At 41.0% G+C, this 21,220-nt stretch overlaps 1 protein-coding gene across 1 annotated transcript in view; it reads left to right on the top strand.

Moving 5' to 3' along the window:
* The window catches only part of LOC118742275 (GIGYF family protein CG11148), a 145,374-nt gene that overhangs the window by 77,852 nt on the left and 46,302 nt on the right, over positions 1-21,220 (top strand). The window contains exon 5 of the mRNA XM_036474230.1: positions 14,306-14,380. Within this exon, the coding sequence (XP_036330123.1) occupies positions 14,306-14,380 (75 nt within the window). The remainder of the gene's footprint in view (positions 1-14,305; positions 14,381-21,220) is intronic.

Below are 21,220 nucleotides of genomic sequence, written 5' to 3'. Positions count from 1 at the left end.
GCGGGTGACTCTCGGCAACAGCGGAGCAACGGTTGAGCAGCGGCGGCAGCACAGCGGGTGACTCTCGGCAACAGCGGAGCAACGGTTGAGCAGCGGCGGCGGCGCTACGACGGATGATATGCGGCAGCGGGTGACTTCTAACAGCAACTGGCCCTCGGCAAGCGGTGGAGCGAAACGACCTAGCAAGACTAGCAAGACTCACTCCAGGCACTGCCATTCCCCTAGTCGCTCTCTACAAAAGTAGGGGCTGGAACGGGTCGGCAGTGTCGGAGGCTCAACCAGCCGGCGACCAATTAGGATGCCTAAAAGGCGTGCAATCCTGGTCTGCCGGCGGGTTGAGTCGTACTTGGTTTTGGCTTGGCCAGTCGGTGAAATATTAGTGCGTCCGCAGGCACACCAGGTGATTCGACCGACTGGTCACGCCGAGCTTGGCTTGGCTGGCCGACAAAACATTAGTTGTGCAAGCACACCACGGGCTCATCGACCAATCAAGTCAGCTACTCACCTAGCAAGACTGACCTGACTGCGCACTTGTTGAGCCTTTTATACCTGTTGCGCTGTATGCTTGTTGAGAATTCGTCGTGTGCCGTCCCGATTTATGCAGTGTGGTGAGCGAAGTGGTTGGTGAGTTATTCGGGCATGCTGCTGGTGTGCTGCTAGCAGTGCTTCACTTGGTGTAGTGTGTATGTACAATGGTGTGTCGTTGTATGTATGTCTGTATTTACATGTACGGTGGAGTATGTATGTACAATGTTGTATGTAGGTGCGGTGCAGTATGTATGTACAATATTGTATATATGTACGATGCTGTATGTTATTGTATCGTAGCGGATATGCTACGTTACAAGAGGAAGAAATGTGAACACCGATTTTTATTCGCGTTTGTCTTCGGCTTTGTTAAATGAAAAATACCGATGTAGGTGTAAATGAAGATGGTCAATTCAGTGTAGATGACATCGATAACGATACTGAATACGTGCCTGAAGGTGAAGCATCGGACGTTGAAGACGAAATGGTAATCGAATATTTGATAGTGATGAAGAAGTAGAGGAAGAATCGAGTGAAATGCATAACTTTCAACAAAAAAATGATTTTTTTTTTACGGTAAAGACGGCACGAAATGGAGCAAAAATGAGCCAAATGTTAATGTTCGTTTACGGCAACACAATATTTTGCGTTTCCGACCTGGACCTAAGCAACAAAACTCTAACCCCATTGAGGTATTAAACAATTTTTTTTCACCAAATATTTCATTCGTTATCATTACCGAAACAAATCGATATGCAAGAGATGCCGAAAATGGAATGAGGAAAATCCGGGATCAAAACCACGAGGGTGGATTGATTTGACCAGCACTGAACTTGATGCACTTATTGGCATACTTTTGGCGTCTGGTGTTTCACACAATAATATGCAAGATTCATCAATTTTGTGGCGTTCCGATGCTTTACCTATTTTTCGCTCAGCAATGTCTTATCGACGATTCCTTGAATTGACACGATTTATCCGTTTCGATGATGGTCGTACGCGTGAATTTCGACAAAGCACCGATAAAGCGGCACCAATTCGAGATGTATGGAATTTTTTGAATGAAAATCTTTCAAAAAACTACGAACCCCATGAAAACATTACTGTTGACGAGCAACTCTTTCCATATCGTGGTAGAACAAAATTTACCCAATTTATACCATCAAAGCCAGCTAAATATGGCATAAAAGTTTGGTGGGCTTGCGATTCAAAAACAAAATATCCACTGCAAGGTAAATTGTACACGGGAAGAGGCGAAGGCGAAGAGCGCGAAGTGAAACAAGGTGAGAATGTTTTGCTACAATTTGCAAACCGATATAGTAATAGCGGTCGAACATTTATTGCCGACAATTTTTTCACCACATTGGAAGGAGCTATGAGACTCGCCGCCATCGGTATTGCATTCGTCTGCACCATTCGATCTAATAAAAAGTGCCTTCCTGCTGAAACTAAAAAAAAGCCTACTCGTCCTGTGCTTTCGTCTCTTTTTGGTTTTCATGAAAATTTGGTGTCGCTTTGTAGCTACGTGGCAAAAAGAACAAAGCTGTGAATTTACTTTCCACGGTCCATTATACAAAAAATTGTGAAGGCGAAGTAATGAAACCAAAAGCGATTTTGTTTTATAATTCAAATAAAGCTGGTGTCGATTGCATGGACCAGATGGTAATATTACATTTACATTGGACCAAAATGCGTGATTTGAAATCAGTCATTTGAAGGTGTTTACACTGCTTGATCCGCATTTGCTTTGACTTCTCATCAAATGAAAAGGGAAGACAAAAACAAAATGTATGTAAACAAACACTACATTTATTATATTGTTAACACTTTTTGGACACAAAAAGGCAATTATTCTTTGATTAAACTAAAAATGTGTAAAGCTCTTGTATAAATTAACAATTTTTACACACAAATTTCAAAGATTTATTTATTTCGTTGTGTTTGTTTTGTGTTTGAAAAGTTCCAAATGTCAAAGACAAACCAAAGCTTTTGTGGAACTTTTGTTTCTGAGTGCGTTCAATAAAATAGTGCGGCAATTGGAACGCATTTGTTTCGTGATTTTGTGTAAATGCGTCGAAATGCGTCATTCTGGAAATGTGAATTTGTATGGAGAAATGCGTGATTTGGCCTCGCATTTGAGGTTTCTCGCCCAAATGACGCATTTGGGCTCAATGTAAATGTAATATAACTCATTACACGTCGAAACGGCCAACTAGACGATGGACTTTCGCTTTCTTTTGCAACATGCTAGATGTTATGGCATTGGCTGCTTATTGTATTTGCAAAGAAGTAGATGGTCTCACCAGAAATGACGCGCGACGCAAATTTTTGACTACGCTATCCACCACATTGGTTCTGGCAAACATCGAAAACCGAATGAACAATATTCACATCATTTCGCAGTTCAGCACTCGTTTGGCTTTTGAATCGTATTTTGGTAGATCAATCAATCTTCCAGGAAACACGTTGACAATTCATAAAGCTGGAGCTGATACACTCGCTGGCAAGAGGGACTGCAGACTTTGTTTGCAAGGAGAAGATAAGCGGCGCCGAAAAACTCGCTTTTTTTGTTCAATGTGTTCAAATCCAGTGTGTCAACAGCATTCAAAAATCGCATATACATGCTTCAGCTGCGTGCCTAACAACCTATAAGAGAACTCGTTCGATATTTCATAATAAAACTCAATGCAATTCCATTTTGTTTGTTCAAATGACAATGATATTATTTGAAATACTATAGAAAAAGTTTTTTTCAAACCGAAATACGTTTTAGATTTGTTTTTTTTTTCAGTAAGGTAAGAAATAAAAAATATATATCTGATTGATAAAATGCGAAAAAAACGAGTTTTATTTTCATAAAATGTATATAAATACATAGGGGTCCAGCCAGGCACCATGTGTCAGTTAAAAGGTACATGGAACATGTGTCAGACGGAGGGTTAATAAATAAGAGTCTGCAATCTGGAACAGTACCGAACGAATGGAAAACTTCGACATTAGTTCCAGTGAAAAAAGTAAAAAATGCGATAAAAGCTGAGGAGTTTAGGCCAATTAACACCCTTCCCAATATGGAAAAAATCTTAGAGGCGGTTGTAAAAAACCAATTGGTACACTAAAAGAGCAATCAGGGTTCCGGGCTAAGCATTCTTGTGAGACTGCACGGAAATTTGTACTGTCACAATGGAAGGAGCACCTTACCTCCAAGAGGAATGTCTTAGCGGTGTTTATTGACCTGAAAAGAGCCTTTGAGACTATTGACAGGACTAGAATGTTGAAAAAACTTGAAGCTATTGGTATAGAAAGCATTGAGCTGGCCTGGTTCGAAGTTTTCTTTCAGATCGTAAGCAACAAACAGTGATTGAGTCAAAAATGTCAAAAACGGTTGCAGTAAATATCGGTCTGCCTCAAGGATCGGTTCTTGCTCCAATACTTTTTAACATTTACATTAATGACATAAATACGGTACTGAAATACTGTAAAATAAAACTATTCGCGGATCATACGCTTCTAACCATCAGTGACAGAAACTTATCTATATAAGATGCAGGAAGATCTTGACTCCATATATAAGTGGTTATGTTTAAACAAACTTGAAGTGAATGTGAAAAAGACACAGTTTATGGTCTTATCTAGGGTGGCTAATGCGAACTCCTTCAGCTATAGCTTAAAAATCCGAGATGAAAAGCTCGAGGAGGTAAAAATCTTTAAATACCTAGGTGTATACATACATTGATAATAAGTTAAAATTCGTTGATGCAGTTGTTGATTATGCAGTAAATTAAATTGCTAAAAAAATTAGTCTCATGAAAAGTGTTGGAGTATTTCTTTAATCTTTACTTTGTACATTCAAATGTTACTATAAGTGTTTCCATATGGCAACCCTACAGTAAACTTATTTTATCGTTTGCCTTATCGATACCTTTTTATGTTCACTTTTTGCTCTTCTCTGTCCGTCTAGAAATCTGTAATATATTCATACTTTTACCTCTTTTAATAAAGTGCCTTGCTTTGTATAAATATTAAAACAGAAAAGGTCGGACTTGTTTTTATTTAATCATCGACATCAAGGTTAGTTCTACAGGTTATTGGCCACTTCAACGCCTGAAAAGAATTTACATGAAGTAACATAAGGCAGCAAATTCGACCTTTTTTTCATCAAGCAAAATGGCGGAGTCTAAGTACACGATTGCGAAGCTGAATGGCGAGAACTACTTCAACTGGCGCTGTAAAATGCAAATGTTGCAGATCGAGAAAGGGGTATGGAGAGCCGTATCCGAGGAACCACCAAATCCTGCTACACTAAAGTGGACGGAAGATGACCAAAAGGCTCATGCTACGATTGCGTTAAATGTCGAGGACAGCCAAATACAACATATTCGAAACTGCAAGTCAGCGAAGTCAGCGTGGAACGCTTTCAAAGAATTTCACGAAAGATACCCACCAGGGAGTCGCGTAAGCATTTTGCGAACGATAATGCGGCAAAAACTCGAAGAAGGGTAATGTTGAAATACACGTGAATATGATGAACGACCTGCTTCAGAAGTTAATGGCTCTTGGTGGCGATATTAAACCAAAATTTTTCATTGTGCCACACTATTGGGGTCGTTGCCAGAAAGCTACGATAATCTTATAACTGAACTTGAGGCTCAAAATGAAGAGCTAACGTCGAGTTTGGTGTGCTCAAAAGTAATCGCAGAGTATAAACGCCGTTTAGAAAGAGAAAGGAATAACAAATCGGAAGTAGCGTTAAAAATTGACTCGTCCAGTAAGAAAAAGGTGTGCTTCTTTTGTAAGGAGGGCGGCCATTTCAAAAGCGCATGTGTCAAATACAAGAAATGGTTGGCACAGAAAGGAAACAAAGGAAAAGTTACGTAAAAAGCAAATAAGGCAGAAAATGGCAACGATGATCAGTTCTTATTCATCACATCAGTATACAGTGGCTGGATTGTGGATTCAGGGGCAACTTGCCACAATGCGGGGCATAAAGAGCAGTTTAGCAGTTTGAGTACGAATTACCGTGAACACGTTTTTGTAGCAAGTGGTGAACAGATGACAGCTACAGGTAAAGGTACAATTGACATCAACTTTATAAATAAATTTGGCAATAAAATATCAGTCCGCATTGATGAAGTATTGCATGTGGAATAAATGGAAATTTAATTTCTGTTAAACGACTTACAGAAAAAGGGTACACTGTAAATTTTTCGAGTAAATGCTGCGAAATAAATAAATGTACACAAGTGGCTATTGCGTATGCTGATGGAAATCTATACAAGCTGCATACAATGAATCAGATCTGTATGGCAGAGAATTTTGATTATTTTTGCAGTGAGGGGTGTATTCACGAGTGGCACAAAAGGTTAGGGCATAGAGATATTGAGATGGTTAAAACGTTGTCAACCAGCGGTCTGGTTGAAGGAGTAAAATTGAAAAAATACAGCAGAGATTGCGACAACATCTTAAATTGTGAGGCGTGCTTGAAGGGAAAAATGGGTAGGACAAAATTACCTCGAAAATCCATTAACCGCGCAAAAACAGCACTTGACTTAGTGCATTCAGACGTTTGTGGACCAATGCAAACCACTACACCATCAGGCAAAAGATATGTACTCACGTTCATCGATGAGTCCCAGCAAAATGGAGTAGCAGAACGTAAAAACCGCACTCTTATAGAAATGGCCCGTTGCATGGTCATAGAGGCTAAACTTGAAAACAAGTTTTGGGGCGAAGCGGTAATGATGGCAAATTATATCCAAAATCGTCTTCCAGCAACAAGGGACACCATTCGAAAGTTGTTTGTTACAAAGCTGAATATTGGGCATTTACGTCGGTTTGGATCAAAATGCTATGTTTTTGTTCCGAATGAGCAGAGACGAAAACTTGATTCAAAAGCTGTCGAGTCGATTTTAGTTGGCCTTGATCATGCATACAGGTGCTACGTCCCAATGACTGGCAAGGTAATCATCAGTCGTAATGTAAGGTTTGTCCACAGGGATAGCGAGTGAAATATAAGCCAGTTGCAGGAGGAGAATACAGTAATAGTAGAACACAAGCAAGAAGATCAGCATTTACGTGAAGAAGAAAGGGTTGACGGTACAGACTCACTACAAAACAGCAGTGATGCAGAATCAGAAACTAACTCGAGTTTAAGCGGCGAGACGGAACTTCGTCGATCAACAAGAGCAAATAAGGGAATAAGCGCTAAAAAGTGGTCTGACGAAATGATTAATTATAAAGAAGCGAACTTAATCAATACTATAGAAGCAGAACCAAAAAGTTTAAAAGATGTGGTGGCTAGCAAACGTAAAGACGAATGGCTAGCAGCAATGAAAGAGGAAATGCGATCATTAAAAAATAATAACACTTGGGAACTGTGTGAACTACCACCCAACAGAAAAGCTATTGGTTGTAAATGGATTTTTAAAACTAAGACTGACAGCAATGGTGCGATTAAAAGCTATAAAGCTCGCTTAGTCGCACAAGGTTTTTCACAAAGGTTCGGAACCGATTACAATCTTATTTTTGCCCCTGTAGTCAAACAGACAACCTTTCGAATACTATCTATTGCAGCGAAAGGAAACTTTAAAGTCCAACATCTAGATGCAAAAGCGGCATTTCTGAACGGAGAGCTAAGTGAGATAATATATATGAAGCAGCCTCCAGGATTCGAAGTAGAAGAGAAAGAGCGTCACGTTTGCCGATTGAGGAGGAGTATTTACAGGCTGAAGCAATCGGCAAGAATCTGGAATCAAGCAGTACATCGAGTTCTAATTAACGCTGGTTACGTTCAAAGCAAAAACGATCCTTGTTTGTATACATATACGGCTGGAACCGAGTTTTGCTGCATTTTAATATATGTGGACGACTTAATCCTAGCTAGCGAGTCTAATGCGTTAATCAAAGCTTGTGAGAGAGTTTTAAGTTTAAAGTTTAAAATTCGAAATCTTGGAGATATACAAAATTACCTCGGACTAAGAATAATCAGAAAAGAAAATGGAAGTTATGCGTTTAGCCAGAAAACATACATCGAGAAGATAGCACGTGATTTCGACTTAGCCGATGCAAAGCCATCAGAAATACCGATGTCTGTGTCATACGGAAAGAACGATAATTCCGAATTGCTAATAAATAACGATAAATATAGACAATTGGTTGGCTGTCTACTTTACATAAGTGTCAACACCCGTCCTGACATATCAGCAAGTGTATCCATTCTGGCGCATAAAGTATCTGGTCCAAGCCAAGAGGACTGGAACGAGCTAAAGCGAGTATTGAAGTATTTGCGTGGTACTGCAAACTTATCTTTGCTGCTTGGAAATGGCAACACCTTAAGCTATCTCGTTGGATATTCTGATGCCAATTGGGGCGAGAACCGCGTGGATAGAAAATCAAACAGTGGGTATGTTTTTTATGTATCTAGGCAGTATGGTCAGTTGGAGTTGCAGGAAGCAAACCTGTGTAGCATTATCTTCAACCGAGGCGGAGTTCATTGCCCTGTCAGAGGCTTGCAAGGAGGCTCAGTGGATTCGTCGAATACTCGAAGACTTCAATCGTCCGGAAACTGCACCAACGACATTATTCGAAGATAATCAGAGCTGCTTAAAACTCATCGAAGAAAAAAATTTGTCGGTCTGATCGAAGCACATAGACGTCCGCTACTATTTTGTCAGAGACTACGTCCAAAAGAAAATAGTCTAATGCTTTTACTGTCCAACGGGGACTATAGCGGATTTATTGACTAAGCCATTACAGGCAGCCCGCATCAAGCTACTTCTAGAGAAGTGTGGCCTAACATCATTTGAATGAGGAGGAGTGTTGGAGTATTTCTTTATCCTTTACTTTATACATTCAAATGTTACTATAAGTGTTTCCATATGGCAACCCTGCAGTAAACCTCTTTTATCGTTTGTCTTATCGATACCTTTTTATGCTGCTCACTTTTTGCTCTTCTCTGTCCATTTAAAATTTTCCGCCAATTAACACGCAATCTGTAATATATTCATACGTTTCCCATTTTTACAAAAGTACCTTGCTTTGTATAGATATTAAAACCGAAAAGGTTGGACTTGTTTTTATTTAATCATCGACATCAAGGTTAAAAGAAGATATAAAACACTAGTGTATAGGTCTATAATAGAACCACACTTTATATATTGTCCAACGATCTTTTTCATGGCAAGCGACACACAACTCGACAAGTTACAAAAAATACAAAACAGAGCAATGCGATTTATAGTGAATAAGCGTCGCGATGCACCCACACGAGAGATGCTCGCCGATATGAACTGGCTGAGTGTTAAGCAGCAAATTTTTTATCACGCCATGAAACTCGTATTCAATATAAAGAATGGTCGGTTGCCGGACTACATGAGGGACAATCTGAGATATATAAATGAAACTCATTCATACATACTCAGGGAAAATAATAGCTTTAGATTGCCGTTATATAGGACAGAAGTGGATAAAATGAACATATTCTACAAAGGATTAAAGTGTTTTAACGAACTACCGCCACAAACAAGAAATTGTGAAAGCATTGCCAGCTTCAAGAGAACATTACTTGATCACTGTCGAACACTACCTATCAGATAGAGGATCGGCATGGAAACAAATCCTTTCCATCCGGCCGGGTTGCTCTGGATCCAATCCACTCAGACAGCCTGCTGAATCTGCAAATCTTGACAGAGTCGAAACACCAATCCCCGAAACACCGTCCTCCTACCCTATCAAACAGTGTTGCTCTGGATCTAGTCCATTCAGACAGCGTGTATAACATCGGAAATCCTGATCAATGTGATAACATGAGAAGTGAGGGTGCAGATTGGAAACTAGTCCTTTCCAACTGCCCGAACAACTGAAGCTATAATATGAGAAGTAAAGGTGCAGATTGAAAACTAGTGCTTTCCAACTGCCCTAACAACTGAAGCAGCAATGTGAGAAGTAAAGGTGCAGATTGGAAACTAGTGCTTTCCAACTGCCCTAACAACTGAAGAAACAATGTGAGAAGTGAAGGTGCAGATTGGAAACTTGTCCTTCCCACTGCCCTAACAACTGAAGCAATAATATGAGAAGGGAAGGTGCAGATTGGAAACTAGTGCTTCCAACTGAGGCAATAATATGAGAAGTGAAGGTGCAGATTGGAAACTGGTCCTTTCCAACTGCCCTAACAACTGAAGCAATAATATGAGAAGATAAGGTACAGATTGGAAACTAGTCCTAACAATACGGCCTGGAACTTGCCTGTTCGGACCACTTGTCTAGTTTGCCTGCTATGCCGTATGATTGGGAACTGCAATTGCGTTTTCTTGGAATTTCCGACCTTGTATTCGATTATTCAAATAAATTGAAGTGGAAGTAGTGATGGCACGATTAATCGAATAACCGATTATAATCGGTTATTTTCATTCGGTTAACGATTTAATTGTATCGAAATTTTCCTTTCGATTAATCCAGCGATTAACCGATTAATTTTTCAAAATAATCGAAAAGAAACCATCAAAATTTACTAATTCACTCAGACCATAATGTATGTCAAAATAAGTTGGGATGTTTGTTAAATTCTCGTATTCTGCAAATTTTTTAAACGATTTTTTTGCCAAAAACCGCAACACAAGCTTAACCTAAGTAGCTACTAAAAAATCAGAACCCAGGTATGCACATATTTTCATTTTATTTTCCGAAACAGAGAAATACCAAAAATCAGCGGTAAGTACCAGATACTTTAGTCTTGGAATTTTGCATACTGAAAATCTTTCTAAGAATTCTGCATAATTAAAAAGCTAGAATTTTTTTGTTGATTTTTTTTTAATATTGCACAAAGAGGTATATATTTATATTTATACGTTTTTTTGCTAAAGAATAAGCTATATTTAAAAAAGTAACTAAAATTAAATAACAAAAGTAAGTCAGTTTTTATAACTTATAAATGGTTTTTATTAATTTTCGATTTTTATCGAGATGACCGATTAATCGGTTAATGTCTTACGATTAATTGCAATTAATAACCGAATGCCTTCGATGAATCAATGAATCAATTAACCGATTAATCGATTATTAATTTTTTTTTGCCATCACTAAGTGGAAGGTCGGAACTTTTTGGAGGGGGCAATTGCATATTTTTATTCATGCGGCCTAATATAGACATATGTAATATAATATATACAGTTTTTGTATACATAATTTTATATTTAATTGATAATTTTTGCAATAAGAACATCACAATTCATATACATATGTATGTGTTGTATTATTAAGTCGTAAGACTGTAACAAATAAATAAATAAAAAATAAAACCTGAGTCATTCCTGTACGTAGAAGCGGCTGTCTTGGGAATGCAAGCTCGGAGGTGACTCCGTCTGTTGCAGGAGTTGCACCTTACAGAGGTGGATTTATGGTGTAGTCATCTCTGGCACATGCTGCAGGTATAAATTTTTGGCCCAGGATTTGACCCGATCTGGCATCGGGCTGGCCCTAAGCAGAAGTATGACAAGCAGATGTAGCCCTTTGGACGTACAACTTTTGAGAGATTTCACCGACCTAAACTGGGTTAGATCGCCGAAACAACAGCCCTTGGTCGGGTAAAACCCGAGTTATTCTGGTACGTAGAACCGGCTGTCGTGGCTCTAATACTATCTGCTGTCACGAATCGTTGGTACGTTAAAATCCACTCTGACTTTTCGATAAGTCTACTTCTTCTAGTAAAGGACCGCTTAGAAATTACCATATAATTTTGCATAAAGAATTTCCCAATGTTGGTTACTCGTTTTCTTACTTTTATAAAATAACAGCTATTCCAGCTAGGGTTGCAGGTGAAGCCTACTTTTAGCATGTTCAACAGTGGTCCAGTGTCCCGTGATCGAGACTGTTAACCTGGCAATAGTATTTCTAGACCTCCTTAAGAGGGTTTCAGTTTCTGACGTCATAGAGCGGTTAGATCTTCCTTGCAGTTTTGCAGGTTCGTAGGTTGTTCCTTTGGTTTCTCTCCGAGTGAACAGTTTGTTATTATTGTTTCTCTTTATTGTATTGTATTTTTATGTGATATTTCGGTATTGTTTCTCGTTATTGTATGCGTTCCTTAACACGCAGCTTAACATAGAGTGCAGAAGTGCTGTATGCTTTTATTTTTCTTTCTTTTAAGCTGTCAATAGTTTTGAGCTTCCCGAAATGGATCTAATGTGCGAATCTAACAGTCTTTCCAGAGCCTTTAGTGGAAATATGTAAGAATTATAGGCCTGTAGTCTTATGCTTTTGCCCGATTTGGGAATGAAAACCACTTTGTTAAGTAAAGCGTTTGGAAATATGAAGGCTACTCTCCTGCCTTTATTGCATATACCAAAGCAAGTATTTAAGATAAAATGCCTATTTTGATTTGCTGTTTTATTAATGAACTGTCAGTCTTCTATACGCTATTGTGATACTGAGGTTGATACTGCTGTGAACACTTTTAATTGTCTTCTGGCTCGAGGCGAAGAGAATGTCCCCATTGCAATAAGCTACTACGGAGCGTACCGCAATAAAACTCTTCCAAGTTCTAAATTACTGAATTGTCAGAACTCCACACTCCTAACAACAACGGAATGCCTTCTGATATCGCATGAGTACCAGCTGCTCATCGAGGCCTCAATGCTCCCAGTTAGGCTGCCCAGTTTAATCCTCAGCAAGCAATGGGTGCATTCCAAAACGTCAAAATACAAAGCACCAGTCCCTGGTATCTAGGACGCACTAGAACAAAAAGTCTTAACTTTCACAACCTAGTGGAAAATTAACATCTAACCATGGTTGCGCACATTTGGATTTCCAATATACTGAGGTTTAGAAAATTTGGCATCGTAACTGGGAGCGTTGAGGCCTCGATGTACAGCTAGTACTCGTGCGTTATCAGAAGGCATTTCGTTGTTTTTCGGAGTATGGTGTTATGACAAGTAAGTAATTTAGAATTTGGGAGCGTTTTTTTGCGGTCCGCCATAGACAACTGCTGATCATTCAGCTTTTGGCAAGAGTACCTCAACTCCTATAGTTAGCGTGGTACGGTTGTTTTGATATGCTCTCCAATCGTCTGCTGGCTTGCATACCTGTATGATTCGCTAGCTCCCCTCGCGGTTGCAAAGTATATGAAGCTTTCCTCTTAGTTCACCTAGTTCTGGGAGCTCGCCCAGGGAGATTCTCTGATGGGCTCTGAAGGAGTGGCTATTGTAGCGGAGAAGATTTGAGCATGACTGCAATTCCTTTGGTCCCCGGGTTCGAAGCCGGTATAATTTTATATTACTAGATATTGATTTGCTTAATCTTAGTTTGTCGGTCCAAACAGTAATCTCGATTAAGTGTTGTAAGGTAGCTCGTTTCTTATGGGATGGTGACAAGAAAGTGGCTCACTTCCATGCGATGATTTTGGCATTACCGGTGTATGGTGGTCCAACTGCTGTCCAATGTATAGACATTTGACATTCACCACTTCTTTATTTTCACCTACACAACTTGGTTGGGGATTTGCCGGAAGGAATGCGGTGTAACTTTTTACCTTTTACTAAACCTGATGCAAGAAAAAAAAAATGGAAACGAATAGCACGTTTACCTTCTATGTTCCCGCCTCGAACACACTGTACACTTACGGCTTTTTACTGTCAGCCTTTTGCGAATGCGAATATTGTGCAAGAACACTGATAAAACGTATATCTCGCAAACAAAATGACAAATTGTAGCCAATTTTTTTGGAGATGCTATGTTCAAACTGTCGCCGTACGTCCCAATTCTTTTGTAATTTAAAGTCAAAGAGTAAGATCCTTGAATAGGTATTTCCAGCGAATATGTTCAACATCTAGCTATAAAAAGAATCGACTATTCGTGCGGTAAAAGAAACCTTTAATAAGAATCGATTCAAGGTGAATTTAATATCTATTGAGGAGTGGGACTTGGCATGCAATATATCGTTAGTATAGTATAGAAAGGGCGTAAGCCACATCGGCGCTGTAATAAAAAAAGCCGTAACTAACTAAAAATCCAAAAGTCACTTCTTGATTGATTATGATGCATTTCATCGAATCATAATTTCCCATATTCTTTTTTTGTAAAGACAATTTTTACGGGGTGCGTTTTAATAAAATAACAAGACTTTAAACTAATTCGGCGGGCAGCCACGACTTTCAAAACAGAATTTTCTTCGAAATTTTCATTCCTAGAAAATAACTATTTATTTGCCATATCTTCCTATTTAGAACCTCGCTATAATATAAGCACACATTTTCCTAACCAGGCACCGAAGAAAGGATTAAAGATGAATTACAAAAACTAAAATCGAAAAATGCTGATGACGATAAAGGTTTAACGACCTTTCAAGAAACAGGCTGTAACCCTTTTCTTTATTTATGCTTTCAATAAAGGCATTTCCCAAAAAATAATACAATAATTTAGTTTTAAGTTTTTGAGATGCTCATTCCAACCTATGTTCGAATCTATTTAAACTCTTAGATATTTAAAAGTATCAACTTTTTTTATTAAGACATTGTTGAGAACAATCCCTGAGAGGTCATCCTTGTCTGGTATTGACTTGTTGTTATTGAATATCCGGAAATTTGTTTTAGCCAAGTACTAAATAAAAAATGGTGTGGTAACTATCACCCCTTGGCAGTCGTGAGAAAACATTTGAGAGCATAAACACTGTGCCGTTAGAAAAAAAAAAAAAACGATATAAATTGGAAAAGATCCTAACAAAAGATGAAATAACTGCTTTTACACATATTGAATTAATGGTATAATAACTTTAATAAAAATTTCGTTTCAGTGCCTACCTTTGTATCATTTTTACGAGACTTGGAATCACCTTATGAGGTTAAGGACTACATTCGGATGTATTTGGGTAAGGACTCTCTTTATTATTAAACATTTATGTATTTCAACTTACGTGAAACTAGTATTTTTGTTTTATAACATATCGCACACTAAATGCAAAGGGTTCACAACTCAAAATTTTCTAAAATCGTCTTTGTACCATATATAAGTTCACAAAAAACAAAACTAAGTAATGCAAAAATCAGAAACCGTAACGATTATGCGTTTTAATTAAATCATATATATAAATAGACAATCATGTTTCCTTTACACCTCTTTTACGGCTAAACTATACGTCTAAGGGATAAACAATAATGTATCATTAGAAAGTTAGTTTAATGTTGGTGTGCAAACAATTTTAAATTAGTTGAACATAAAGCGAAACAATCAATTCAAGAGTGACACCAATACCAATGGCATACATGTATATGGTTGGTCCGGAAATGCCTCCTAAATGTATGCTTTAATATCGATACTGAATTACAGAAACGTGCTAAGCAGCAGTTTAGGAACAAGGTTTATGTATGTACATTAGACTGCATTACCAAAAAAAGTTGCGGGTTTTCCGCCGGAATTACAAAATTTATTATATTTTAAGACGTTCACCAAAATATTTGGGAAAAATATTAAGATTTAAGTGAGCTGGACCGATTTGAAAATACCTCCAAAAATTAAGTTTTCTATGAATAAAAATAGTTTCGTAAAGAACTTTTTGAAAAAAGTCCCCTCAGATGACACAACAGATTAAGCTTAAAAAATCTGCATAAAAATATTTAAAAATCTTTCAACGGAATCGTAAGAATGAGATTTTTGATGCTGTTTTTTTTACTTTTTTCAAAGTTTGATTTACGAAAAACTTGAAAAGCTGGGCTAAAACTGTTCTGATATAGACTTATGGGATCTCAGTAGAAAGGTATTTTCACACTGTTTTTATTTCTGTCAAAAAAAAAATCATTCGTGTCCCAATTTTTTTTTTTCAAATACCAACACATCTTAATTCATCTTTGAATGACGTTCGTTCATCCTACCTTTCCCTTTCATCCTTTGAATGAGTTTATTAGCAAAGAAATAAAAAGGGTGAGAAAATACCTTTGCACCGACAGCTCTTAAGTCTAAATCAGAAGAGTTTAGGATCAGTTATTCAAGTTTTTTTTTATAACAGTCTTTGAAAAAAGTTAAAAAACAGCATCAAAAATCTCATCATTGATTCCGATAAAATTTTTAATTTAATTTTCTTTAAATATTTTTATGCAAATTTTTTACGCTTAACCCGTCTTGTCATTTGAGAGGATCTTTTTAAGAAACTATTTTTATTCATAAAAAACTCCATTTTTGGAGGTATTTTGAAATTGGTCCAGCTCACTTAAATCTTAATATTTTTTCGAAATATTTTGGTGGACGTCTTAAAATATAATAGATTTTATAATTCCAATGGAAAAATAGTACCGATTTTTTTTGTATGGGGAGTGATGCAGTCTAATTAATGTACATGAATAGATTAAGACTCAAACAAGGAAGAAGGTAAAGTTGAGTATGTAGAAGAAGAAAGAAATAAATGCAGAGATTAGAATAAAAGTAAAGAAACCTAAACATAAAGAAAAAGAGGAAGTTAAATTTAAATACTTAACATAATAGCAAATGTGTGAGTGAATATAGAGATAAAGGAGAGAATATGAATTAAAGTCAAGGAAGTGATAAATATAAATGAAAAGATAAAAAAAGGGCAGAGACAAAGATAGACACAAAAAAGAGAAAAAGAAAAAGATAAAATTGACGAATGGCATGTTAAGTATGTTGGTTGTGTTGTGATGTTTTCTTTCTTAAACGGAGGGGGAATCTTCCAGAGATGTTACGCACGATTCGTTGTTGTTGTTGTAGCGGCACTACTAAGCCCCGCCTGTTTCGGGTCAACTTTTAATCATTATCGTCAAGCTCAACTAACGGTATGCCCAGGAAACGAGCTGTTTCGATGGGGTCGGACCAAAGGGAGAGGGGTGTTAGTTGAGTCGGATTGAGCTGGCATGTGAAGAGGTGGTTGGTGTCGTGGGGGGAGTCTCCACATGCCGGGCACTCATTTGGGATGTTTGGGTCGAGTCTGGACAGGTAGCTGTTTAGGCGGCTACAATATCCAGACCGTAACTGAGCCAGAGTAACGCGGGTCTCTCTAGGTAGTTGAAGCTCCGTCTCTTCCACAGGTGGTGATTGGGCTCCGATAACGACATTCTTAGGCCGGGAGTCGAGGTAGGTGGAGACTGACTCCCTATGAATGTCGTTAATCGCTTGTCTGTACGTCATTGGGTCCAGTGGTTGGTCTGTGTGCGTCTGGACTGCGTCCTTGTACACGAATAGGTGCCCCCTGACGTGCCTGGGCGGAGGCTCCTCCTCCAGCAGTGGTCTGTCTGGGTGTGTTCGCTTCTATGACACCCCACCAGAAACTGCTTACAGAGCATTTTGTTGTGTTCCCTTACGGGGAGCACTTGGGCCTCGCTGTGTAGGTGGTGCTCAGGCGTCATCAGAAGGCACCCAGTCGCTGTCCGGAGTGCGGCGTTCTGACAAGTCTGTAGCTTCGTCCACTGCGTCCAACTAGTCCCCGGTGACCAAACCGGCGCTGTATAATTTAGAACCGGCCGGCCAATTGCCTTGTATGTTGCCAACAACGTTTCTTTGTCTTTGCCCCAAGTGCTGCCGGCGAGCGACTTGAGGACCTTGTTGCGGCTCTGTACTTTGTTGACAACTGCGGTTGTGTGCGCGGAGAAGGAGAGCAGGCTATCAAAGGTAACCCCTAAAATGTTTGGGTTGTTCACCGTCGGTATAGGTGTGCCGTCGACGTGAATGCCTAATTCTAGCCTGACCTCCTTCGTCCAGGTGGTGAAGAGGGTCGCCGTTGATTTCGTTGGGGAGAGGGTAAGGCTCCTTGCAGTGAAGAAGCGAGAAAGGCTGGAGAGATAGCCGTTTACTTTTGAGCAGAGGTCATCAATTCCATTCCCAGACGCCAAAATCGAACAATCATCAGCGTACGAGATCAGGGAAACTCCGTCAGGAGGCTGGGGGAGTTTCGAGATATAGAAGTTAAAAAGTAAGGGGGAGAGAACACCACCTTGTGGAACCCCTTGTTTTATTCTTCTTGGTTTCGAGGTTTGATCTCTGAAGATTACTGATGATTGTCGACCACTCATATAATTCGCCGACCATCGCTTCAGTCCCTGTGGGAGAGAGGAGGCCTCAATGTCTTCTAGCAGCGTGGAATGGAAGACGGTGTCAAACGCCTTTGACAAGTCCAACGCTACTAGGACAGTTCTCTCGCAGGGGCGGTTACGATTTAGGCCACGAGTTATCTGGGTGTTTATGGTGTTAAGTGCTGTTGTTGTGCTGTGCACTTTACTGAAGCCATGCTGATGTTTCGCTGGGGTTAGGTGGCAGGTGATGTATGGGAGCAGCAGGGACTCAAGTGTCTTCGCGACCGGGGAAAGGAGCGTTATCGGGCGATAAGAGTCTCCTCTGTTGGCGGGCTTCCCCGGTTTCAGCAGTGGGACCACTCTCCCTGATTTCCACACATCAGGAATGATGAGAGTGGTCATAGACAAATTGAGGACCTCCGTGAGGTATGCTACTCCCACAGGCCCCAAATGTTTCAACATCAGCATACAGATTCCGTCGGGTCCAATGGCTTTGGAGGCTTTCGCCTTCCCGATGGCCCCCTTCACTTCACCGCTGGTGAAAACAAGTGGTGCACTGTTTTTGGGCAGTTTGTGCAGCCTCCTGGTCACTCGACGTTTGGCCTTGTCTACCGAAGGATGCAGTGTGAATTGCCCACTAGAATAGTTCGCGCATCGGGTCCGACGAAGCGTGACCTTCGAATGAGATTTCCACTCTGTCATCACGCTTCGTCGGGTTGGACAAGGACCTCACGGTTGACCAGAGCTTACTCAAACCAGAGGTGAAGTTACAGGCCTTCAAGTGCTCTTCCCACTTTTTCCGCTTATGTTGATTTACCAGTTGCCGAATCTCCAAATTAAGGTCCATCAAGCGAGGGTCCCCGGGGTCGACCTGGCGTAGGTGGTCGCGCTCATTTGCTAGTACAGCTGCTTCAGCCGGGAAATTTGGGCGGACTTCCGCGATACGTCCGGACGGTATGAAGCGGGCTGCTGCGGCAGTGGCTACCCTGCGGAACTGGCGTTCGCCAGCATGTACGTCTGTGGGTGTGGGGAGGGCGGCGAAGCTGCTCTCGGTAACTTCCGCGAAGCCGTTCCAATCAGCTTTGTTGAAGTTGGTGTAGGTTCGGTGATCCGCGGGAGCAAAGTCGGTGGGCTTATTGATCGAGATGATTATGGGCAGGTGGGGTCTGATGCTAACGTTAGCATAGGTCGCCATGATATGCTATTTATCAGACCAGCGCTAGCAATTGTTAGGTCTGGCGAGCTGCTGCAGCTGCCCACAATCCTGGTGGGGGCGTCGTCGTTCATGGTGCAGAATGTCGAATCGTCTATCTGCTCAGCCAAAATGTTTCCCCTCCGATCATTAGCCAGGCTTGAATGCCAAAGATCGTGGTGCGCATTGAAGTCACCTACTACCAATCGGTTTTCGCCTCTGAGTAGCGCACCTATGTCAGGGAGATATCCAGCCGGGCAGCAGGTGACAGGGGGTATGTACACGTTAAATATTTCGAGCTCGACATCGCCTGAACGGACAGCTATGCCCTGACATTCTAGGGTAGTGTCCCTTGGGTCGATGTCTTCGATGTATTACGTCGCAAGGCGTAGCTTTGCCAATTGGCTCTTCCCATAGGCCTTTCTGGCCTACCTCTTGTTCAGTCTTCTATTATCGCTACTGCGCTGCCGCTCTTTCCTTCTCAGTTCTCGAAGAACTATAGCGGACCACGCTTTGACTCTATTCCACACCATTCTAGATTGCATCATGTGGCGCGCAATATATTCTGGCGTCACTCGATCGTTTATCAGCTTTTCTAGGTCGGCGTCATACTTCGTACAGGAAAAGAAAATGTGCTGCACGTTCTACTACCGCAGAAAGAACACTCTGTCCCGTCATCGTGTCCGTACTTGTTCAGATATTCTCTAAAACAGCTGTGCCCCGTCAGAAACTGCTAGATAGTAATCAGTCTCGCCGTGTTTCCTCTCAACCCACGCTTGAGCGTTACCGATTAACCTGTGCGTCCACCTTCCTTTCGTCGTCGCATTGCAGCGTCTCTGCCACTCGTTTAAGCTAGTCTGTCTTTCTTCTCTCCGTTCTTCAACTGTTAGTCGCCTGCCGATGTTTCTTGACTTGTCGAAAATTCTCTAAGTTCCATGGCCATTATATCTGGTGGCATGATGTTCGCTATGACTTCAACGGCCTCGTGTGATAGCGCGCGGAACGCACTGACAACCCTGATAGCGTTTAACCGGGTTGTCGTTGTTGTTGTTGTAGCGGCTACAACAACTCGCCCAGATCGGTTGATAATCTCAGTCGTTGTCGTCAAGTTCCACTACGGCAGCCCTAGGAAGCGTGCAGCCTCTATCGGGTCGGTCCACAAGGACAAAGCCGTTAGGGTTGTCGTGTTTTCCGGGCATGCGAAGAGATGTTTCGAGTCATGTGGGGTCTCTCCGCATGCCGGACACTCATTTGGCACATCCTCATTCAATCTACTTAGGTAAGAGTTTAAACCTGCTGCAGTAGCCAGAGCGAAGTTGGGCTATTTTCGTTCGTGTCTCCCGAGGCAGATGAAGCTCCGTCTCGTCTATGTCCGGTGGTGGTGTGCCTAGAACGGCATTCACAGGTCTAGAGTCTACATAACTCGAGACTGACTCCCTGTGACTGCCGTTCAGGGCCGGTCGGTAAGCTGACGGGTCCAGAGGCTGCTTGACGAACCTCTGGACTTCGTCCGTCAGTTCATATAGATGCCTCCTGACGTGCCTAGGCGAGGGCTCCTCTGCAAGCAGCTGTCTGTTCGGGTGGCCACTTCTGTGGCTCCCGATCAGAAACTGCTTGCAGAGCATTATGTTGTGCTCCTTTATAGGGAGCATTTGTGCCTCGTTGTGGAGGTGATTTTCTGGCGACATCAGGAGGCATCCTGTCGCTGTCCTGAGTGCGGTGTTCTGTACAGTCTGTATCTTCGTCTACTGCGTCCTACTAGTCCCCGGCGACCACACTGATGCTGCGTAGTTTAAAACCGGCCGGCCTATTGCCTTGTATGTTGCCAGCAAGGTTTCTTTGTCTTTGCCCCAAGTACTGCCGGCTAGCGACTTGAGGACCTTGTTGCGGCTTTGTACTTTATTCAATAGCGGTTGCGTGCGCAGAGAAGGAGAGCAGGCTGTCGAATGTTACTCCGAGTATTTTAGGATTATTCACCGTCGGAATTGGTGTGTCAGATGTCTGGAATGACGAGAGTGGTCATTGATAGGTTGAGAACCTTGGCTAGATAGTCTGCTCCCGCAAGACCCAAATTTTTCAGCATCAACATGCATATTCCGTCGGGTCCCATGCTTTTGGAGGCTTTCGCCTTCCCGATGGCTACTTGAACTTCACCACAAGGGAAAACAATAATTCGAAAAGGAAAAACAATTGCCAATGTCGTTTATAAAAAGAACGAATAAGAGATAGAGAATAAGAGATAACAAAACGCTCCCCTGTGGAACACCAAAAGAGGCAACGAAGTAGTCCGCGACTACGCCATCAATCGAAACAACACAGCGCCGATTGGACAAGTAAGAGGTGATCCATTTGGGAAGAGACGAATGGAAGCCTAGGCAAGCTAACTTATTTAACAGAATCTTGTGAGATACTCTATCGAACGCCTTAAAAAAGTCAGTATATATGCAGTCAACTTGCGAACCGTCAGAAAACGATGAGATGCAAAAATCACTGAATACCA

This window comes from Rhagoletis pomonella, unplaced genomic scaffold (assembly GCF_013731165.1).
Source record: "Rhagoletis pomonella isolate Grant_MI unplaced genomic scaffold, Rhpom_1.0 Rhpom_scaffold_00007, whole genome shotgun sequence".
Classification (NCBI taxonomy): Eukaryota; Metazoa; Arthropoda; class Insecta; order Diptera; family Tephritidae; genus Rhagoletis; species Rhagoletis pomonella.
Note: the sequence above shows the minus strand (reverse complement) of the source record. Positions and strands in the feature narration are given on the sequence as shown.